This window comes from Ptiloglossa arizonensis, chromosome 13 (assembly GCF_051014685.1).
Source record: "Ptiloglossa arizonensis isolate GNS036 chromosome 13, iyPtiAriz1_principal, whole genome shotgun sequence".
Classification (NCBI taxonomy): Eukaryota; Metazoa; Arthropoda; class Insecta; order Hymenoptera; family Colletidae; genus Ptiloglossa; species Ptiloglossa arizonensis.
In genome coordinates, this window is record NC_135060.1 from 7,130,971 (window position 1) to 7,155,951 (window position 24,981).

At 45.9% G+C, this 24,981-nt stretch overlaps 1 protein-coding gene across 4 annotated transcripts in view; it reads right to left on the minus strand.

The window, feature by feature from the left end:
* Fhos (Formin homology 2 domain containing) overlaps positions 1-24,981 on the minus strand; it is a 287,057-nt gene that overhangs the window by 79,755 nt on the left and 182,321 nt on the right. For all 4 annotated transcript variants that reach the window (XM_076325750.1, XM_076325751.1, XM_076325748.1 and 1 more), the window contains one exon: positions 16,522-16,580. In XM_076325750.1, the coding sequence (XP_076181865.1) occupies positions 16,522-16,580 (59 nt within the window). The remainder of the gene's footprint in view (positions 1-16,521; positions 16,581-24,981) is intronic.

Here is a 24,981-nt window from a genome sequence, read left to right on the forward strand (position 1 = left end):
CCACGGGACGTCCGATCCGATCGTTGCGAAACAACCGAGCTGTTGGTTGCTGAACCGTTTCAACGAAAGGAAAATCGAGTTTCCGGGAACAACGGAGACGTACGAATTTTGTAAAGAAATTTTAGGGTCAATCGGGTTTCCTTGCGTTCGTGGAGTAAATAGAACGGGAGCTGTAAATAGTTCGCGAGGAGAACATGTTCTTCCGCGATCAATGTTTACGTTCCTCGAGCACGGGACGAATTTACTTATCGACGTTCGTCGAACGAATACAACGAACCTCTCAACGCTTGTCGATATTTTTCGCTCAATCGAAGTGTAAAACGTTTTGTATCTCGAAACGAGGATAGACGTATTTACACCGCTCCCGTAACGAATCGCTCGCCTCGTTCGAGCGATTCTCCGCTCGGTAATCGTAAGCTTTACATCGCTTCCTCTCGTTTTCTCGTTGCACCACCTGTGGAACATTGATCGACGACACCCTTGTTTCCCGCTATTCCGATCCGCGTAATCGAATTCAGCGATCGCGTCGCACCGTGTACAGATATATCGTTATTTCAGAACTATCGAGTGCGATCGATCCCAGAAAATCGTAAGAGACGACGTTGTTTCGTTTACTCGAAACAACGAAAATTCGACAAAATTTCCCCCTAACGATGTCGAACTCTACTCGTACACGAATCCGAGCATGAAACATTCGATACACGGTCGAAACGCATCGTTTCTCTTTTAGGAATACCTTTGACAGCAGCTTTCCAGTGCCGTTATCGACCACTGTGCAAGAACGTGGTTTCCTTTTTTTTTTCAACGAGCACGTCACCGGATCGATCCCGTCGTTACCCGACATCTCCTTAATTTTAGTTCGATTCCCTCTTCTTGTTCATTTTCTTGGCCAGCGATGACGGTTTCTCTATCGTTTAACAACTTTTTGCACGAGGCATCGAACCGACTGTCTCGAGTTTCTTACGTTCTAACGGTGCCACGGAAGTGCCTCGCCGCTTGCTCGCGTTCAAAGCTGCTGCCAGCGAACAAGCCGCAAGCCACCCGGAAGTTCGCTCGGCGTAGGAAGATCAGAAACGGCCCAGCCACCGCCGGGTGCTTTTGTTTCCGACGTCAGACATTGTCGACGCGCTGCTGTGGCCACTCGTTAATTATCAACTTTGCTTCGCTCGCTTACGATCGGATCGTTCCGAGAACGCTTTTCCCCCGAGCCGCGGAACGAATAATCTCCTCCTTCGACGAATTCGCGCGAAGATAATTAATCGAGTTCTCAGATTTTTCGAGGAGCGAGAAAGAAAAAAAAGGAAAGAAAATAGAGAAGTAACGATGGATTCTCGCCGCGCGGTTTTTCGTTTCGCGGGACGTCGAATCCAGGCGATAATCTCCATCGATCCGGCTTAAATGGCCCGGAATTAACGCAAGGAAATCCACCGCCGACGATTTCATATCGGGACAATAACTCTCCGCTCCATTTTTCTCCGCTAAGATCATTTATCGGTCCTAATTAGAGGAAAACCGGTAATTAAGTTCGCGATTAATTTTATACGGGGAATTTTCGTCGGCTCGCGTTCACCGTTTCGCTTCTATTATCCCTGGTCCCTTTCCTTCGGTTTCCGTACCTTCCTTCGTCCCTCCCACCCTCTCTCTCTCTTTCTTTCTCGTTCGTTCGTTCTATCATTCTTTTTCAATCGCGGCTCGACTGTATTACTAATAATTGAATTCCATTTCACCAGCGGCGCACTAAATTCAATTTCCCGAGGCTCAGCGGTCGCGTCGAGATTTTCCAGCCTGCTGGAAATTCAGAGGTGAGGAGAAACGGTGAGAACGAACGCGAGAGTGAAACAGACACAGAGGTGGGACCGTTACTCGAGGTTCGCGCGGCGAAAAATCGGAAAATGCATTATCGTCGGGAAGCTCGAAGAAGTACGCGCGAGAGAGCGAACCAGCGAGCGCGGCGACGACTCGTCGAACAAAGACGAGGAAACCGGAAACTCTCGGAGTGAATTTTACGGGACACGGCTACGGATACACCGACGGTTACAGTGTCGATCGCTAGTCCGAATCTGAATACACGCTCGATCGAGCGTCTACGAGTGTTGATAATTGCTTCGTAACGGTGCCAACGGAGGTGAACAATTTCATTTATAATTCGTTCAACACCGTCCCGCGTTCGACATTTATGCGAATCAACGATTCTTGTTACGGTAATTGAAATCTTCCCTCGAGTCGAACGAATACGAGGGAACGAAATTTCGAGAAATCGAAAATTTACCCATCGATGTCGCGGTAGAACCACGATCGTGAGAATATCGAGTAGAATTGCGGAGAAATTGATCAAATTTTGAATTGTTCTCTTCCCTCGAGTCGATCCCGTGCAAGAAACGAAAATCGTCCAGTGTCCCGTAATATTGCACTCGTAAAAACGTTACGCGTGAATTCAAGAGAATTCAATTTTGAACGGTTTCAACGTCAATGTAACCGGTTCGTTTCTATCGGGATATTTCACCGGCGCGAAATCCTGTTAACTACGCTCCTTTGTATCGTTTGTAATAGAACAAATAAGATCGTCGACGATAAACGAACGATGGAAGAAATTAAAAGAGAATTAAACCGCGCAGAGATACGATACAAAGAGAACAGGAAAAAGTAGACCACGGACCTTGCAGCCTCTTGTTTTTCTGAAACCTCGGGGCGACTATCCAATTAAGCTAATTTCCATACTCGCGAGTCGACGTAATTCGCAAATTCGCAAGGACGAGTCGTCCCGTTCAAGGACTTCGACTCCGAGAATTTATCGCCGTTGCTCACCGATGCCTCTTAACGCAATGTCCATAGATTATGTCAAACCGCGCGTTATCGTGCTCGTGTACAGATTTCGATGCGTTGAAAAATAACGGATCGTCGAAATCTATCGAGAAAGCGTAGAGATCGAAGCGCGACTATTTCGAACGTTTCTGACGAATGGTCGCGATTTGCAAATTTTGAAACGAGTGTCCCCCGTTCTCGGAAATTTCTCGGAATTCTTCTCGAAAATACAGTAGCGACTGCGAAACACACTCGCGCAGGTGTTTCGTTGTAATGTTCCGCGAATTCTTTGTTTTTGTACACGGTAACCGAGCGACCGTCCCTTGTATGTATTTTTTTCGCGAACGCGTAATCCGTTTCGCGAGAAAGAAAAATAGTTTCGAAATTAGATTTCGCCGTGGACAAATACACGGGTTGTGTATTCGGAATTGTGGAATTGTGGAACACGTACTCGTTGATAGAATATTGGAATATTTTTTTCGTTCATAAATCAATTTTTCCTTTACCTTTTTTTTTTCATTCGCTTTCGAGAGTTCCGTTAACCGGTTAAATTTGTCCCTCTGCTTTCGAAACATCTCGCGTACTCGGTGATATTCTGTCCCGTTGTTAATCATTTATTTTAGGTTGTAATTATATTACGTAGACTGGTGATAGATCGTAACGAGAAAAAGAAAAAGAAGTTTTTCTCACCGTTGAATTTTTCATGGGACGATAAACAACCGCCGTACCTCTGCACGTATGTATCTGTACGTTAAGAATTGCGTTGAGAAATAAAAAAAAATATCTACGAATTTTCTAATATCTCGGGAGAGGCAAAGGGTGCTGTACACCGTTGGTCGGTGTACAGTTCGCGAGATTGGCTAATTAAAACACGCGCGAAACGTTTCAGCATCGTGGAAGCTCTCGATGTTCGAACACGATTTCGATAATGCGTACTTTTGAACGAGTTAAACGGAAAACGGAAACCGTGCGCGCAGCTCGTTTGGAATTAGAAAGCGATCCGTGTGTAATTTCACGAGCGTTGTTCGGGAAGGAAGGAGTATCCGCGTAGCAGATGATGACTGCAATCTTAAGCCACTATTAAGTAATATCTTCCACTAAAGACCACGTCTGCACGGTGTTTCTCGGTTCTCCTGTCGGCGGCAATCGACGTCTGGTCTATGAACGAACGAACGAACGAACCACGATTTCGCAGAAACGACTCCTCTTCCTTACTAATCGGTTGATTAAGTCCACCACTTTCCTACTTACATTCCTATCGACGCGTCTCTACCATTTTTCTTTCGTTGATTACCAATATTCGATAAAACCTACGGTTACCGTTCTCGTTTACTGTTACTTCGCTTATTAGCCGGACGAGTTCACATTCTGGAATTGCGCTTCGGAGATACTTAATTTTCGAAAAAATTTTTACAGCGTGTATCGTTCCTAGAAAACCACGTTGATTTCCACGTGAAACGAGAACGTGTTTAACAAACAGTGTATTTAACGGCACCTCGTCGTTCTTGAACATTTCCATAATACACGATTATACGTTCTTCACGTATTCGCGTATACTGCGCGTACGTGATAAAAGAACTCGATAACAATAGAAATATTAACATCGTACCGAAACACGCTGTACAATTTTCTCCTCTATATCGAAAACCGTTTAGTTTGTCCACCCCTCTGTACCTTTACGGTCAAACTTTTTACGTTTCACATTCGTGGAAAATCCTACAAGGGCGTTTCAAGTTTTGAAAGTTACTCGAATCGTTGCGTGAAGAAATGATTAGAAAATGACAATATTTCCGAAACGTCGTTCGCTTCGTAGTATTCTTAACGACGTCGACGCTGCTCGAAAGTTTCCAAACATCGGGGATTACTCGGGCAAAGTTGTTTCGCAAAGCGTAGCAGGTTCAAGGTACGAACGAGTTCACCGATGTGCCAGGCAATTCAACGAAAGGACAAGTTTTCCCGGTGTTGGTCGGTTGGTTCTCGTCCTTCAAAATAGAAGGAGCGTAATCACCTTCGGCGTATTCCGAACGGTCTCGCGGGCCCCCATCGTCGTGAACATCGAAAAAGGAGATCCGCGAGCAAAACGCTCCTAGGGAACGTATGCAAATGAAGCACCGGGCGGCGGAGGGTACGGGCCGCGGAGGGTACGCCGCAAAAGGGCCCCTGTGGTGGTACGCGGCGGTGAGGAAACCGTACCGTTCGCCCGCGAAAAAGAATATCGTTTTCATTCATGCGCGGTGTTATCCGTCCGGGCGCGTGTGTTTCTTTCTTTCGCGCGACCGGCCACGCCCTTGTTGCTCGTCGAGTCACGGTCCGCGGAACCCAATTCGCGACTACCATTCGCGGAAAAGGAGGCCCGCGCGACCGCATAATCGGCCGCTATCACGCGATCTTTAAATGCATTATGCATGCCGAGTTGTTGCGGCCGGGAGGGGCGACGCCACTGAAGCAAAGGGCGAAACAGAGACGGACGTTCGCGAGCAGAGGTAATTAGGAATCACTGTAGGGGCCGTATACGAGACGAAAGACTCGAGGAATCGAGGAGAGAGAGGGAGAAGCTGCAGAAAGAGAGAGAGAGAAAGAATGGAAGAGAGAGAGAGAGAGAGAGAGAGAGTACACCCGATACGGAAGCAACGAGAGCGAGCGAGAGAGAGAGGAGAAAGGACCCATCTTCTAAGAATAGCGGTCCCAAGGCCCTCGGGCCCTTGGCCCCTTCGTAATCAGTGACCATATAAGCAGAAGCTCCTCTCTCTTTTTCTCCCGCTCGGGTTCACCTGGCTCCTCTCTCCCTCTCTCCCTCTCTCTCTCTCTTTGTTCGCGACGTTGAGCAAGCTCAACGACTCGTAACACCGCGCCGCCCGCGACTACGCCAAGTGCCTCTTTCATTGAGTTTCCACGATAAAGGTGTATCCGGACACTCGCTGGACGGAATTGCGACACCGAAAATCGTGAAAGCGAGGAGTTTACACTCGCGCTGCGTCCTTCGCCGCGGCTCTCGAGAGTTCTCGCCGCGGGTGTATCCTCGCGTGAGAATATGCTTGGAAACCGTTCAATTATCGATTCACAATCGGCACAACCGACCGATTTCGTCGAGGATCGTCCCACCCGTGTATCTCTACGCAATTTTGCAAAGAATCGCGGAAACGATCGCGATCCCGATCGTGATCGGTAACGTCGGCTCGTCGATCGCTCGAGTTACGCTCGACAGCGCCGACTGCAGTCTACAATTCGTGCGAACCATCCGCGATCGATTATATTTTTCCAACTCTTCCACGGTACCTTCGGTCGACATTTTTAATATTCGTTGCGACTAGTCGCGAACTACAGTTCGGTAGATATGGTAGTTTTTCGAAATTTTGTATTCCCTTTGGTTCCCAATGGTTGTGAAAATATCGTGGGTGTTTTCGAATGTAAATTACCCGAGACATTTCTCCGACAGGTTCACCTAAAACTAGACACTACTGGATCATCCAATCTCGAGTTGTAAACGATCGAATCGATCTTTTCGATTGTACTCGTTTTTTAAAGTGAAACTAAACCAAGCGTCAAATCTATCGAAATATTTCCACGAAAGTGTTTCCACGCAACGTTGATTATTTCTTACGCGAAACTGTCGGATCATGAATTTTGATACGCGTCCTTTTATGCTCGAAATTTTTCATCGACTCGGAATGCTTTTGAATGTTAGCGCCAAGGTCGTCGACTGGTTTCGACTCGTTAAACCTCGGCGAAATGGCCGAGTTACTCGGCGATCTAATATCATGCGTCGAACAGTTTTTAACGCGCGACGCGGAAATCGCGTTCGAGCGAGAATTTCTTCTGGCGCGGCGCGTCTAACGAGGAAAGGCGAGTTTTAATTGGACAGTTTCCCTCGGAGGCGGCTAGGTACCGGCTGGATGAAAAAATTCCCTGATAACCGCCCGCGGCGGCCGCTTCCACGGCGAGGAGAGCGTTGCTCGAAAGAAAATCGCGCGCAAAAACGCGAGGTGTCGGCTGCGTTACGCTTCGCGTGATCTCGAGCCGCGGTGAGCATGGTCGCTGCTCGTGTAAACGGCTATGCACTTATCAACGCCCGTGATTACGTCGGGCCAACCAGCGGTTTTAATTAATCGAGCACGCCCGTAAAATGTAATAATTTTCGTGTTCGAGCGGACCACGAAAGGCAAACAACTTCGACGCGACGCGACGCGACGCAACCGGACGATTCTGAACGAGAAACGATATTTTACGAAGGAAAAAAAATGAAGGAGGAACACGCTCGTCGTTTTCAGTTTTATGACGCGCGATAATGGAAAGTAAATGCGAGCGGTTTACGGGGAAACGTTCCCGGGGAAAAGAGTTCGGAAAGTGTACCGGGAGCGGTTGAGTAACAGGGTATTATTGCACGTAACGAAGGCGGGGATAAATTATGAAAATTTGTTTCGAAAGAACTGGACACGAAGTTCTAGAAAAACGCTCTCGGAGCTTCGAGTCCAGTCCTTTGCGCTTGGAACATTTCTCGCGAATATAGATCACTGACACCCTTTCTTTTTCAAATGGAAATAAAAGTTTGTATATTAGAAAGAAAGAAATAACGGAAAAATTACGTACATGAAAATTAATGAAATACTAAGAAAACGTGGTATCTCGGTACCACGTGGTGTCTCTCAGATAGTAAGAAAAATTACAAAAATGCGCGCAAAGAAATCGTCCGATCATATTTTCCTAATGTGACAAATTTCGACACGAATCGCGAGTCGTTTATCCGACAACGCGCAAGCTGGAATCTATTTCAAGGTTGGTGGAACTCGGTTGCACTTGTCGAGGGTGCGCGAAATCCGATTTCGCGTGTCGCGAATTGCGTGCAAACAGTCGCGTTTCGGTCTGGAAGCGTTGCTCGGCGAGAAACGATTGGCCTTTCCGCGTTTACGAAACGTTTGCCCGCGAAATTGGAGGACGCACGAAAATTCCGTGGCCTTGGCGTACCGAGTCACGGATAGTGCTTATTAACGAGCATATCGCTAATAACGGAACCGGGGATCGTACAAGCGGAACTGGCATCGCTCCGAGGCAAAATTAAAACGGACGAATCGTTATCCCCCGAGGCTAATTTATTCTCTCGTCGTACGTTTCTCGATCGACGCCGCCGCGAGTTGATTGTTTTCGCACGATGACGCAGCAATTGCTGGCTAATTAAGCGGAGGTAGAAATTTTTTACTCCGTTTGCTCCGAATAGTTTCGAGACACCTGTTAAAACGGTATTCCTCCTTTAACGATCGCGAACGGTAAATATGAATTTATAAATATTCGTTTCAGATTTTTCAAAAATATTTTTATGCAAATGCGCTATCCTTGAATCCTCTCTGAGGGGAAAAAATTCGAACAAACGTGGAACTATGGCAGTCTCGAGTCCTCGAATAAGTCCTCTGTGCTAACCTCCAGAGGTGTACATAACTCCTTGATTCAAAGTTTGGACTTCAAAGTCTTCTTTGGAAGACTGGAAACGTATTTACGTTGCGGATGAATGTTTGTAACCTTAGAGTTACCACGTGTTTGTGGTAAAATTTACACGATAAATAATAAAAAAATATGTATGTTGGAAGATTGGATTGATCGGATATTGCTCGCAAGTTTGTAAAATTGAAAAATACTTTTTTAATTACCGTTCACGTTGAGAAGGAATGTTAAATACTTCTCTCATCGGAGGTAGTATCGGAAATCGTTAAAGTGCAAACGTTCGAAGCGATTAGAAATTTAATTCAGGATCCTTTTGCTCGGCTAGAAATGATAACAATAACAAAACTTCTGGAAATACATGTTCGCGTTCCGATAACGAAGAAGTAAACATCGAAGGTTTTCCGAGGAAAGTAAATTCAAATATAAATAAACCAACAGACTGAAACAGCCGGAGGGCGAAACTTTCGAACTTGGAAGGTAAACCTGGCGATAGAACTCGTTGCGTGGCTCGAGAAACTTGAAACGCGTAAACAAAAACCGGCGGAGAACGAATGCAAAATTTTTGTGTCGACTTGAAGCGAAGGTAGTGAACTTTGATCGTGAATCGTGATTTAATCTGCCAGCGCGTAAATAATTAGCGGCGCGGCGCAAATTAAAACGGCAACGGCCTCGAAGACCTTCGTGCTTCGGACCTGAGTTTACGATCTGCTGAACATCGTAAACGAAGATGCCTGAAAATTCGATCACAGTGTGCGCGCGGAACAGATCGTTAACTACCGATGAGCGTGAAAATACTGTAGCTTGATTTTCAGGTAGTCCGGGACAATTCGTACGTTACGTTTCAATTATAAATATACCGGTTGGTCCGTCATCGATGGTGCGATCTAGATGATAGAACGTTCGGTGAAAACGTGAGTCAAAGAAGCAAAATAACGTTTTCATAAATGCGTTTCGATATTCGAAATAATTTTGAAAATCTCTCGAGTACGCGTGCTCTTCACCGAGAACGATCAACGTACAAATAATCTCTGGTCAGTTTACGATTACGAATAGCACCGGTATCGGTCCGTTGGGACACCAATTTACCTACGAAGAATTTATTTACGTAGAAATGATTGGAAACGGCACCCACCGATGCGTATGCACGCTACGCGCATAAGTGTATTCCACGAACCGGGTATCGATTTAAATTTTAATTCGAACTATCTCTCCCCGTATCTTCGGAGTGAGCTATATATTTAATCGAGCCCCCGTGAATAAAAAAGCAGAGGTGATAAATTCGGTGGTCGATTCGATCGAGTTAATATTCCGCCAGAGGCACGTACCCGTAGCATCTTCGAAATCGTTTTCCTCGAAAAAACGAACGTTTGCAAAAACTTTATTCTTCGCACGTTCGGTGTATTTTTTCACGAGGAGCGTTGCTCGTAACGTCGATAACGGAGCGGAGGTTCGAAGCGTTACGAGTCACATTACCATCCCAATCAACGATATCGCCGATCGGCGCTCGTCTCGACTCTCTCGATATTAATTTATCGGACAGTTATCGCCCACGAAGCGGTATCTTACGTAGGGACGTTGCGCCGCAACAATCGGTGTACAAGGTTGCGATAAATGCACCGTGGAAGCATTCGTTCGACTTTAATTCTCGTCATTAATAACCCGCGGTCCGCGCGGAAGAGGGCAAAGCGTTCTTCCGATAAAATATAAACGCGGCCAGGAAGCGACCAGCGGAGAAATATCGAGAATAAGCGGAACGAAGGGCCGGAAGGTTTCGCGAGGACCGGAGGTACACGAAGAACCGTTAAAATATGTAAAACGGCACGGTCCACATCGGCCTCCGTGCCTACCTCCGCCCTTTACCTTCTGCTCGTTTTTTCTGGACCTTCGATCATCTCCTCCACCACCTTCGTGGGGTTCAACGAACGGCTATGGCCCGCAGGTGAATTCTGCGAAGGGCCAGACGAACGGATTTCGTGTTCGATTTGCACGAGAGGATCGCCGACCGCGCAACACTCGTTCCGCGTTGAATCGCGCGAGAGATTCGACTCCAACGTCCCTGAATATTTCTCGAACTCCCGATATTTATCAGACATTACGACAAAGAAACATATGGATGCGTTGTGCTCTTTGATAAATCGAAAATGACTCGTGGTGACCAGTGAGCGTTCATTTGTCGAGCGATTGCTCGGTCAGTGATCGGATTGTAACGAGAAAAGTAAGCGCAAGTGTTTTAGTTATTCTTGAAAATCGGAAGGATTTTTTAGGAAATAAATTATGAACCAGCTACGCGGAAGTTACTATATTTGTACCGCAGTTGAAATAAATATTACAGAGACGAGAAGAATTTATTCATTCGATGCAAACCCTTCCACCCTTGATTCGGTTGCTCTTTAAAATTTGAACACGATACGAGGAAACTCTTTCGGCTGGAAGAACGAAAGTTTTGGACAAATTGGTTTCTCGAAGCTGCTAACAAACGCGAACTCGATTATTAACGAATCATACTTGCTCGAACGATTCTAATTCCGGCCTCCATTTAAACGTTACGAATTAATTCAGAGAAGCTTCGCTATCGGCCGAATAATACGATAATTGAATAATTTACCAGTCGGGGCGCGGAAAGCGAATACCGATTTAGTTTCGCTTATTAACTCTGGTAATTTCACTTCGAAAGATTCCTTTTCGTTTACAATGACGGAAGCTTGAAATTGTTCGTAGAAAAATATGCAAGAATTTGCAATGGATTCCATCCTGCGCGTTTCGCTCTTTTAACGTTTCTTTTCGCTGTGTGGATACTTTCGCGTTCGTTCGAGCACTTCGTAAAAGACGATACAAATTTTCAGAAATATTTCCAAGTATCACTTCCAACATCTCGGAAGTTCCACTTTTGTTAATATTTACGAATACTTACAATTTTTTACCAAATAAACTCCATTGAGTTTCCTTCTTCGAATTACGGTACTTTGATAACTTCCAGTTCGTAGTATCGAATCGTGAAACATTTCGATGCGAATACGAAATAAACAATTAGCAAGTTTTAACTCGTAAAGGGCAAAGTTTGAGAGAAACGAACAGAAATTCTTCTCGCGTATAATCGACAAAGGTCGTTAAACGTTTGAAAAGTTGCGTTCAATTTAAGCGAATGTTACCGATAACGTTTACTCTTATCCGTTCGCGTATCCTTTCAACAAACGCCAGTATCATTTTGCATAGCATCCCCATCGCAAAAAGGACGTACGCGTGTCGTGACGACGACATACTAGACAACAGCTTAATCGCATTTAATTACTCGTCATCTACTTGACTTTTCTCGGCGGACGCATATAATTAGAGGCAACTCGTCGGCCAATTCCAGACGTAATAACAAGTTGAGCGTGCACAGCGTAACTCTATCGCACAGTTTACCATGTGCATAATTACCATAATTCTTGCAATCTCTTTTAAGAGAAGAAAATCTCCGTTTAAAAACGTACAACCAGTACATTAACATTCTCCGCGTGTCAACGTACTTAATATCGCAATCAACATCGTCGTGCACCGTGGAACATTTATTTAGCAAAGCGGTAGTTTTGCAGCGGATGAACCTCAAAATTCTTCGACCAGTAACGCGTCCATCCCAAACGAATTGTACGATCGTTTCTTCGTCGCGAATTGCTAACGATAAGTATATTCGATCGACAACTTTGTTACAGTTACTTTCCAAAAGTATCCTTCATTACCGTATCAGCATTCCGTTTCGATATCCAAACACGTATGAAATTGATAAGACGCCCTAGAATCGTCTACACAAGAATCTATCGCACATTTTTCTCTTTCATAGTACCGACACAAATCGACACGTTCGATTCTCAAATTGTTCCAAGCACAGCGACGCGTAAACGATTACTAAAATTGCAAAGAAATACTCTCAATTGAATATCCCAATGACACTTGCTCGGAAAATTGATAAATATCACCGGTCGATTATATTCGAACGATCAATTTTCGTTTCGCTCTCGAAGAAAATAATTCAAGTCTCCGAAGTAGTTAAGAGTCCGTCCGTAGCCATCCTGTTTTCAAATTGCGCGTAATTCCCTATCGTTTGGAAATTATTACCGAGGATAACGAAGTCCCCCGCTAAGAGCTGTTTCGTCGCGGTAATTTCGTTCCAAAAAGTTGACCAAATGCGTGCGCGTGATACACGCACCTCGTGAAAACTCACAACCACGATCATTCGGAAATAGGTATCGTTTAAGGGTTTCGTTCGAGCGGTTGGATGGAATCGAATTTCACGATGCAAGCGCGCGCGAGCGAGCGCGATGGAACAGCGCACTTGAGATTGAACGCTCTCGAATACGAGGACAATCACGATTACAGTTAGTTAGATCAGTTACACTTGTGCAAGCACAGGCCACGGTGTATTACGGAGCACGAAAGCGACGCAGTCACGCTCCCAACTGAAACAACAACGCGTCGCGATAAAATTCACGCCGGAACTTTTTATCGGGCATCAAAAGTTCATACGGACTAGATTGGCCAACAGGCCTCTTCCTGTTCGTTAAATAAGAAACGTGTAACGAGGGGGATCGTCCATTGTGTCTTAAATTTCACGAGAGGCGAATCCGCTTAACCGAATTTCCGTGGTTCGCGATTTGCGAAACGGTTCGCGTCTGTTTCGGTAATTGCGCGTTATTGTTTCACGATGATAAATCCTTTCGACAGAATGCAGATTTTATTGTCGCGATACGGAGACGCGTATCGGTACGTTGCGTATTGAATTAATCGATCGATCTTTGCACGAACATCGTCGTAATCGAAACCGTTGTCGCATCGATAATTTGTAGGCGTTAATGGATACACAAGGTGTTACGAAAGTTATCGATGTACCCGAAGATTTCCATGTCCCGATAAGAAAGTTTATCGAAGCACCCGTGGAGTTCGAAGCCACTTTCGAACAATGTACGTACAACAGAATCTCGATAAGCGCGGTGCTAAATATTTGGGAATGAATGTATAGTGTTTCGTGAAATAAACGTGTAATTTCGGATGTAAATTCTGTTCGAAAAATTGATGGAAAAAGTAGTGAAGTATTCGAGTGAAAGTATTCGTGTCGTTTAATTTCGTTTTCAAAGTTGTGTCTCTAACGAAGTTCGAAAACACTTACTGTTCTCTTACTGTTCGAAAACACTTTCGATCACGTACTGACAATTTACGTTACACCGCGTACGATAAGAAATCTGTACGTTTCAAATCGATCGATAGACTACATCGAGAAAACATCGAAAACGCTCGCGCCGGAAGCTTCTCGTCCCATAAATACACGACAGACAAATAAATATTTTCGAACTCGATTAAAAATACACTCGACGGTTCGAAACTTGCAACCGGAAAGCAAAACGTATATCCGTAGGAAGTGTCGACGGACGACAGAAAATTCAATATTTCGATACAGAAAGAAGGTTGCACGTTTCAAAGAATTTCTTCGTCAATGGAATAAACATCGATAACTACTCTCTCTCTTTCCCTTTCTCCGAATGAAATCACCCTTTTCCTTCCAGCGTCTCTCTACGAGCAACACAACGGATCATTTATTACTTTTTGCGTCATCGAATCTCTTTCCTCTTCTCCGTTCGCCGCGTCTTTCCCGCTATAGCAAGGATTGACAAAATAAGATGTTCCGTCGGTGCTCTCTTTATCGCCTTGCGACGATCAATCTCTTTTTATCGGAAAACGGCGCGGAGTGTTTCGCGCGGGCGGTTAAATTTTCGTCGACAGGGAAAAACGGCGAGCCCATTTTCGCGGTGATTTCGCGTGAAATCGCGTCGCGTGTCCGCACGATTCAATTTTCGTCGCGTAATATTCCGATTTAACGGGGCCTCGAACCACTCCAAGTGGTAAGATTTCGAGCGACGTGGACGTCTTCGCGAAACGAACAACTAGCTTTCAACGTGCTGGAGGACTACGTTCGATGATAATTAATGCTACTACGAGGAGGAGAACGCAAAAATAACGGCACGTACGACCGTTCGAGTGCGTCGGTTTAATTGCTCGATGAAATTGGTAATTCCACGAGGACGGTGTGACGCAATCGCTTTTCCAATTGCATCTCCGCTCGCGATAAGGTGTATCGTTCAAAGTGTCCACCAGGATCTTCGACGATCCAATTTTCCTGCCGTATACAAATCGAGAGAAAAATCTCATCCGCTTGGAAAACGCGCGTGGAACATCTTCTGTACATCGACTTCTCTTCGGACGTAGGACGTAGACCTAAATTCGCATCGGTGGATCGACGAAAAAGAAACACGCTTCGCGGTCAACGGGTACGGTAGTTGTTTTTTTTTTTTTCTTTTTTTTTCCCCCTCTTTTTATTAGGCACGGCGCGGTTAACCATCACCCGTCACGGTGATTAATGGCCTATGCCTCCTTAGCGAAGCCACTAGACCGATTTTTGTCGCGGGTACACTGTTCTGCACTTTATACAGCGGTCATTACTCCATGCGACGTTTTCATCGAAAGAATTATCGCGAACACTAATTTCACATTAAAGCTATTTTTGCGAGGGGGTTGCTCGAAATCGTGACTCGCCTTTGATACGAAGCTGTTTTCGTTCGAGGCGGTGACGATAACCGGGCGCGGGCTCGCGACGTACAATTCGCGAGTGTTTTCGAACACGCGCGTGCTCCTACGATTCGATGACGACGCGAAATTTAATTTAACGCCAGTACGAATTATTTAAATCAACGATTCCAGCCTGTCCCGCGCCCTTCGCTCGCGCTGTTGCGTTTTCGACGCGTCGAGATCCCGTGTCGATTTGTAATTCAAAAATTCTGTTTCGCGCAACTGTAACCCCGTGTTCCGACGATTCGAATTGAATATTCATATCGAAACGAATGTTTAATGCACAATTTTTTAACCAAACTTTAATTAGATCAATTAAAACCCGGTACGAAAATCGGTTCCGGAAGCAAGGCGACGAGTCTAATTAGCGTTATTCGAAATTTTTAATTAACCTGTCATCGCCGATAACTCGAATCGAATGAAACATTTTTCACCAGCTCGTCCATATACTCGACGAGAAAATATACTCGTTCGAGAGCTTCGAATCGCCAATCCGCCTTCCGTTCGGCGATATAATACTAAATGAAATGTTAATTATTATAATATATTTATAAGGATGATTTACCGACCGTAGAGTTTCATGGAATTTTGAGCGAAATAACTTTTACAAAATCGGAGCACAATCCGTGGCAGTATCTCCAAGAATGCGCTAATACTGTATATCGTGAAAAATTATATTTTTAAAGATAACGTCGGAAATTTACAAAGTCGTATTTGAAAATAAAAAATAGAATACATTGAGAAAAACGATGCGACAGATTCTAAAGATGAGCCGAAGTATTCAATAGCGTGTGACGTTAAAAGAAAGAAAGCGTACAAAGAGCGACGAGTCGACAAAAATTCATAAATCAACCCTGTACGAGAATTTGCCCATTTTCCGTTTTAATAACGCAAGTAACTTCTCTCGAACATCGTCGGTGACTAGCTACGTATTTACGACACTGTTGTACGATCGTCCGACAAAAAATTTATTCGACAATAATTGCTAGAGTCCAAATATGGTAGACAATAGAAACCTTCAACGTAACTAGTGGTAATCGTACTTGTCTGGCTGTCGGTGGAACATTAAATGAATAAAAGTATGTCACTTGCGCTACAGAAATAAAAGACAAAGCTGATTTGCAACTCGTACTGCTACATCGACCGTACATTTTTGCCTATATCGCTACGCCTTAAACGTTCACAGCGTTGCTGTACACCGAGCACGCTCCGAAGATGGAATTAAACATCAAAAGAACAAGATTTAATTCCATTCCAGCAACCGGTTGAAAAATTTTCCTCTTCGTTCCGCGAGCGCGTAAAATTCGATAAACACTACTAGATAACCGAAAAATCCAATAAAAATCTCGACGAGTCTCTACGAATTTCTCGCGAGTCTAACGAGACACCCATAACTCTCGCGAAGAAGGATGCAACGTGCACAGATGCACCGCGTGGAAAGGATTAACACGTCATTGTCACTAGCCGCGACCCAGAAAACACAGGTAACCGGCGTCGTTGATCGGATACACGGTTCCTCGCGCGGGACATGGAATTCCACGGCGTGCCAGGCTGGAAACGTAGCGGAGCAAAAGTAGATTTGACCCGACGATGCCGGTTGGGGGTCGAGGAATCGTCGTGTCAGACGATACGTCGAAGTGGATCGTGAGAGGCCCGCGGTTAGATTCGAATCGGGGATCCGATACTCACCTATGATGGTGTGCACCCTCACGGACAGCTGTGTCCTGAGAACGATCGAGTTCTTTCGGCTGGAACAGACAGAGAAGGAGAACGAAATCAGTGAACGGGTCGCGTACACGTACACACAGATATAAATACATATATAGACAGAAGTGTATACAAGTAGAATCGACGGAAGAGACCCCCGTGCGCGTAATAAAAGTGGGTTAAGCATTCGAGAAACGTGCGCGCGTGCGCGCACAGGGCCCCCGGATGGAAAAGCATTCGCGACGCAACTCGCGTAATTATTTCTTACACCATAGACGGCCGCTAATTATTCGTGGCCGCGAATTAATCGAGCCCGGTAGTCGGGTAATTACTTAATTGGGGCTGCGTGAGCGTCTGCGCGTGGTTCACGTGTGCGTGCGTGCGTTTGTTCGTACGAGCTCGGTCGGTGTACGTTCGTCGTTGGTACGAGCTCGGTAGGTGTACGTATGTTCGTACGTGTACCGCGCGGACACGATTCGATACGAATTGGGTTAGAGTGGCTCCCCGCTTCGGAATCCGCTCCGCGCACCTTGGCTAGTCGCGAACTTTAAGGCCCTGCGAACCTTCCCACGCCACGCGTCCCTGAGAAACTACGGCGACCGCGTAGACAATGGATTTCAGAGGTAGAAAAAAAGGTTGGGAGAAGGGGGAGGGAGTAGCCAGGAACACACGGAGGGGGCAGGGCAAAAGAAGAAGAAGGAGGAGGAGGAGGAGGTGGAGGAGGTGGAGGAGAAGAAGAAGAGGAAGAAGACGAGGACTCTCGGCGGTGTAGCGAGCGTCAAACGCATCCGGGGCGAAAAAGTCGGGTACGTACGCGCGTTAATAATGTTTCCGCTCGTTAAACGAGCGAGACGAAGCCACGATTGCGCGCGTTCTGCTTTTCCCACACACGAGCTGCTCGCGCGCCCCGCCGCGTGTACCACCGCGTTGTTGTTGCTCGCGCGGGTAACCGCCGCTCGTGATTCAAACGCGATCTCGGAGGGAGATCGATCCGCCGATTAAAAGCGACGATTGTGCGTCTTCTTTGTGAAACGTTCGGGTCACGATGAGAAATCGGTTTCGCGCGGTTGCAACGCGTTTACGTTCCCGTTGAAACGCGCTACGCAACGCGCGTGTTCCTTACGCGATAACGTGGTTCGTATTATTTTACGTATCGCGGCATCGGGGTAACCGATAAAGGCGCGACGAATAAATAATTGAGGAACGAACGTGATCGAATTAAAATTTTACAACGATTGGGTGGCAATGGACAAGGAAACGGAGGGAAATTTATGAATACGAAAACGGAATATCTTTTTATTTTCGTATTCGTAAAGCTTCGAATACGGTAAAGGAGATTTGACTTCGTGGATGGGTAATTATTTGTATTCGTATGTGCGGACACAACGAATCTTGTCTCCTCTCGTTTGAAATTTCTGGTTGCGTCACTAGATCGATCTAACGCGACAGCATCGTCGTAAGATCGATAGACGCGATTCGATCAAAGTAATTCATCCTTGAAGATAATAAGAGACGTTACCAATGATAGATTCCGCGAAACAAATTACAAGCAAAGGATTCGTTGCGAGCCTTGAACAACTTCCACTCTTAAAATATCGCGAACAATATCGACCGCTACGAACGATACAATTTCTTTAGTTTCTCTCTCGGTCGTTCGAAAGATTCTGATCGTTCGTTAAATTTCTTACGACGAACGCTTGTAAACTTCGGATACTCGAACTCGCGTAAAATCGACAATTGTAATTTTACGATGGGACGGAACGAATAATGGTAACAGCGACACGGTATACACGCGCAGCCAAATCGTAGAAAAAGGTAACAGATGGTTCTTTTTTCTCATCGAAACGAACAGTTTCTGCACTTGCACCCTCCCGGAAAACAAACATCCGACGTCGAAATCCACGTCTATTTGCTTGCAAACACGAGTAGATTATTGCACGCGATGCGCGCGAATTCCGTTCGGTTAGCTTCCGCTACGTGCAGCGAACCTCGGTCGGTTCATGTTGCACGGCTGTATGCAATTCGTCACATCGTAATTAACTCTTTTCAAGGGTAAAACGCGCATTCTACAAAAAAAGGTTGCACCGAACCACGGCTTCCACGAATGCCGTGCTAATGATCACGGTCTCGTCGGGACTGATGTTGAACCCGGGTCTCGTGAGATCCGCGCGAGCGAACCTTGGACACCGCGGGCCTAAAATAGATTTCAGAGTGATCCGTATCGGGCATTATCCTCCTGGGACAGCGTGTATCGGATTGTACGCACTCGAGACCTTGCTACGTATACCAGCTCGTGTATACGGAGTCTTACCGGAGAGCCTCTTCGTTATCTCGTGAATCCTGGTTCTTCCGTATCGATTTCCAGGAATCCGCAACGGTGTCTTTGGTGTTCGACGTGTACCACGGGTCACGATTCGAATTTCGCGGAGTTCAAATTGTTCGTACAGCGGCCGACGATTTCGAAACACGATCCTATTCGACGAATCCAACGTGTCCGAGTATTATAAATTTCGTTCGAATCGTACGAATCGCTAGTTTCGCGCGACAAAGATACTAACTCTACCTCGTATCTTCCTCTTCGAATTACAGAGCTATTATTCTCCAAAGATACGAACGCGAAAAATATATTCATTTCGTAGAAAACGTACCATACTTCTCGTTCGTTTTCGTAAATAAAATAAATAAAAATCGTAGAAACGAAACACGCGCACGATCGAGATTCGTTAACGAAACGAACCCCAGCGCGACGATTTTCCGGGCGAGAACGAACCACGGTGAAACCAATAACGCGATACGGAACTCGAAGTCGCTTAATCGCGTTTCATAAACCAGGTTTCACCGCCGCGAGACCCAACGAACGAACTCGGTCGCTCTCGGCGCGGTAAATCGAAAATCGCGCGGGAAATCCACCACCCTGGTCCGTAGTGTTGCGCGTTGTCCCGTTGCCATCAAACTTTCGAATAATTGAAGCTCGCGGCAACATCGACGCGGCCGCTCGCTAAAACCGGAACCGTGGACCCTAGGAAGATTAAAGGCGCGACGTTGATACGCGAATTACCAAGTTTGTTATTTGCGATTGAAAAATATTAAGAAGTTTTAAGCGATTCTGGAATCGCGGGACCGGGGAAACTTTTGATCCTCGGCGTTCGCCCGGTGGCTCCCAGCTATCCCGTAAACAAACCATTTCCATGAGAATAGAGGGAAAAGAAGGCAAGAAATCGGGGGACGGTTCGTCGGATTCCCTTAAGAGAGTTGAAACGCGGGGGCAGAGGTTCCTCGAATAAATTAAAAACTTTCCGGCACGGGGCCAAGTTCAATGTCGTCCCGACCGGCCCTCTCTACGACGATCGTTGTCGTCGTTCTTCGCGTAAACACGCCGCGACGTAGCTTCTTTTCTTCGCGTTCTATTCAATCCTCGCTCGCGTAATTGCCGCGTATTGTCCCGCGGTAATTGCTCGAGAACAGACGTCAACAAACACGGAGGGAACGCGTGCTCGTCCACCGTAGAAAGTAGAATTTCAATCTCGCGGGAATCGAGATAGAAATTTCGAAAGTTACTCGAAACGAAGCGCGAAAGAAGCGGAAGCGGATTCGATTCGCTGTTCAACGCGGACCTCGGAACGCTGACACTTGAACCGGGGCGACGAGTCTCGCGGGAGTACGTGAAGAGGTGGTAACGCGAAGATGATTCGAAGAGAGCGCGGGAAGTATTCTAGGTTAAATTTTAAAAAAATCATCTTTGTATTCGAGTCGATTCTGGTAACGTTGAAGTAAATAATAGCGTAGAAGGGACAAAGTTGAATAAAGTGAAAGGAGAAACGGTAAAATTCGGGCCACGAGCTTTTAAACGCGCGTTCGTTTAACCATCGGCCGGTAAAGACACTCGTTAGCGAAACGGTTAATTATTCGAAACGGTACATACGTACAGATATCCACTGTACAACGAAAAGTAGGCTAACAATGCGATTGTGACCGGATAATGTACTTCGGTCTGCTTTTCATAATACACACGACCGCATTCCGGAGGTTAATTCACTCTTCATTCTCAACTGCACTTTCCCCAAATACACATTGTCACCCACTCCTAGCCACCTCTTTCTCTCTCTTTCTCTCACTCCCTCCGTCTTTCTCGCTTTCGAAAGCTAAATTAATTATTCTTGAATTTCCAACCTACAAACACTCGTAACTAAAGTCGCTAAACCGAGTATGTTCTCGGTTCCCTTTCCCATAAAATCTTACGATATTACGATCTCATTAAGCCTCCGTTGTGGCATTATCGCGAATCATGAGAATTGCTTTGCCGCGTAATCTCGTTTCTACCTTCGCGAAGTTATATTCGGTGAAGAATTTCAAGAACGTTCTCGTAACGATTTCCAAGAGAAAGTCCATTTTCCGTACGATCGGTGGTCAGAACGTTCCGTGGAGTAGACTTCGCGATACGGATGACACTGGCTCGTTATTTTTCAGCATTCTTCGCTGCGAAAAGGTATTGCGAGTTCACGGTCTGGAAAAGTCCGAACTTTGATCAGGATTTTCTGCAAGTTGGCTTCTCCTGCACGAGAGGGCTTCGTACGTATTAACTTCGTCTTCGAAACGTACAAAGATTCGACCAACGAACGTTCTCGTGTCCGAGACAGGGTTCGCTAGGTAAACTCGACGAGTTCACCAACTGGCTCGAGACAAAATATTATTCTCCTCCTTCCTTTCTCATCTCTCCTCCGCATTTACATCCGTCAGCCGCCATAGTGGATTTAAAAATAATTCGCCAATAAGACGTACCGACCTTGTCTCATTTGTAACGTTTCGTCTCGGTGTTAAAGTTATCGTTGGCAAGAAAATCTTTTCTTGGCTCGCGACCTTACTAGATTCCTCGAAGTCTCGAATCGGGAATTTCGGACAACCGGTACGAATCGAGTCGTTTCGATCGAATCTTTGTTTCGAGTTCGAACGGAATCCCAGCGATCGTTTCGTCTCTCTTCCGCGCTCGATAAACCGAGTTACGTTTAATTCGAGCACGCGTTAGGAAGACAAATTATTCGATACAATTGTTCACGATACGCAGCTCGTTCGATTCCACGTTCACGATCTCTCTATTTGACTTCAGCTGAAACGCGAAACAATCTATATCGCTACCGCTTATCAATCTATAATAAGTATTCTCAAAGTGGAAGAAGATTGCAACCATCGAACTCAAAATTCTAAAAAATATCGTCTGTTAGATACACGCGTACCGAAACAACATCGAATGCACTTTTCTCGAAAACAGAGCCTCCGATGGAATTCTCTCTTTCCACATTTTCGTCTCGTTTCGAGCCATAGAATCTTCCCGTTTTCTATCGCCTCGATCCACGCTGCACGGAACTCGAGAAACCTTCCAAGGATTCGCTCGATATAAAAAAAAAAAGTAGAATATTAACGGAAACAATACCGCGCGAATATCGTCGGCGTTTCTCGGTTTCGAGGGTTTTCCACTGGAAGCGACTTTACCCCGGATTATCGAGACTCTCCGGTACACTTGGGGCTCGGTTCCGGAAAACCCCTCCGGAAGCGTCTATTTAACGCCGCGTGGTGACGCCCGCAAGAAATCCCCGCATATTAAAGCCGGTGGATGCAAGAGTATCGATAATCGGTATTCCGTGAAACTTTGCAGACTATCGGTCGCCGTCGTCAATTGAAAACCGCTTCGGAGCCGGGGGTTATCGCGTCGAAGCTACCCGCCCCGTTCGAGTTTCGTTCTTTTTCCACCACCCAACCCACCCTCGACCCACCCCGTTCGCTACTCGACGGTTGTTCCGTCCTCTCGTCGGAGTCGCGATTAATGCGCCATTAAAGGAGATTGGAAATCCTTTCGTCGGGACTTTCGTCGTCGTGCTTACGGACAGCGAAGTTCCCACGAGCATCGGCACCGGCCAGGATTTTGCATTCCATTTGCAAGGGAACGTTTCCCCCGGCTGGTTTCCATTCTCCCGTGGGTGCACTCGGTACTTGCCGGCAAGCTGGCAAGCGAACCGGAGGGGTGAGATCCGCATTTACATGGAGTTCCGACTCCTCGAGTCGATTTCGAGGACCGGGCCGCGCGCTACGCGATACGATCGGCTTGTTTTTACGTCGGGGATGAGAGCCACGGAGGGGAGAGGGCGAATACAGCCACTCCGCACAGCCACTCGCTAAACTGGAATATCTCCGGGATCGTTGCCGATCGTTTAGCGACGTTGGAGAAATTTCGAAATCGCGCGCGAATTAAGCCGTTCAAGATCGTACGAAGAGACGCGCTCCTGTACACACTTGGAGAGTCTCGGATAGAGAACCTCGCCCTCTTCTTTAAATGGAATTCTAATTTCGCGATCAGAATCCCGTTGGCTACACGAGCTCTTCCTTTAGGAGTAACGCGACGTTTATTTACAACGAACGAGCGAAACGGACACGAAACTCGAGTACAAAGAGCTAGGTAAAGTTCGTCGAGTTCTTGGGGTTCACGGGCTGGTAATACTATAACTCGATAGAGCCAGCGATCTTAATGTTCGGGCAATGATCTAAAAATGTATTTTAGATGCATTAAAGTTCAACGTCCGTACGATTCACGGAATAATGGCCGCGTTGGTTCTCAGAGCTCCCGGATTACGCAGGGAACGAGATCTTCAACGCGATATTTATCTATAATGGACGTGAAACGAGTATCGAGAGTACCATCGTCCGAGGTTTGATGCGGTGTAGTTACGACAGTGCCGAGCGCTCAGAGTTCTACCAGATAGAGGGATCTTCTTAATGTTCGATGTCTGTGGTGGTTTGAAAGTGTGTTTTGTAAGTTCAACGATTTGATTTTTAAATAGAAAATTTCTTTTAAATTGACGGTTACCCGATCAATAAATACATTTGAATTTCTTGAGAGCTCGAAAGATCGACTCTCGTCTATTTCGCGTGTAGAGCCGGTCGGATGGCCGGTTAGAGGAGATTCGATTATTTTGTTTCTCTTAAAGTCGGATTCATCGTAGCGATCTACGCGCAGCTTCCTCGCTATCTCGAATTTCGTGTCTCGCGTTTAACCGAGAAATACTATATTTATCAGATTGGCCGAGTCGCGGAAGGTCGCCATTTCGAATATCAGTCCCGAAGGCGTAGAGTCTCCAAATGGTCCGGTGGCTCGGTCGATGCAGTAATCGTTTTGAAAATAAAACATCCAGATTGGGATCCCTGCTCGACGATCCGAGGCAATTCAGTTCCTTTTCTTACGCAAGAGACGGAAGGTCTTCCAAGGTCTCGAGAAAATGCTAACGAGGTCATTTAGAAATTAACGAGCACCTTTGGCGGATGCGTGTTCACCGGATGAAACAGTTACGTTAAACCTCTCCGTTCCAGTGGAAGATAGATACACTATTTACCCGGTCGTCGTTGCGCAGTTGAAACGAATATTTATTCATGAGCCGAAATGAAAAAACGAATGGCGAGATACACTATTTACTTCGTCTCGTGTCGTAAAGATCGAAACGTATGGTTATTCATGAGCCGAAATTAAGAAACGATACGTTCGGAAATTCGTCCGCGTTGTAATATCGATCCAACGATAATCGACTCGTTGAGAGTTCACAGACCGCGAAACTTTGATCAATTTTACACCGTGACGCTCGAGCATTATTCGAACGATCCTTGTCCAACGAGAGACAACATTGTAATGTACAAAGCGTCTCGAAATAAGCGCCGCGTGAAAGATTTGTTAAAAGGTGAAAGTTACGAGGGAACGCAACGCGCGAGCGAGACTTTCGTCCGCATTTTTTATTTCGAATCTCGTATTCGCAAAGCAGACACCCGTTCCCCCATTCCTTCGAGGGTATTTCAAATTCGCTTTGCGCTCCTTTAAATCGAGACGCTGTAGTTTCTTACGATAACGCGAAACAAAAGTGTTCAACGGACGCGTGTAAACTCGGCCATCGAACGATTCGATTTCACGGGCGAACCGAAATTATTTAAAAGCACAAGACTCTACCCCGTAAATAAATTACAAAGCAACGGACACTTTTCTACCCTTTCGTCCAAATAATTTCTGTTCTCTCGCGGTAACGTATCGCGTAAACACTGGGCGTTAAAATTTTTTCGTCACCGTGAAAAAAACTCGATCGTTGCGCGCTTTTATCTGGCCGAGACAAACCAAGTCTTTGTACTCGATAATTGTTACTTTCGAACGGTGGAAAGTAAAGAGAGGAAAATAACGCGCGAATTTTTATCAATGTTTTCGTGTGCGTCGAAACCATCTGTGAAAAGATGTACTTTACTAAACTCAACGCGCGCGACGAGACAACTCTTCTCGTTGAATTCGCGACGAGAAACGAGAATCGCGTTACCGTTGGAAATGAACGATCCTGGAACAATCGAACTCGAAGCTTCGCGACGCGTTATCGACACCGATCGTGAAGAGGACCGATGGACCTCGAGACGAATCGGTCGTCC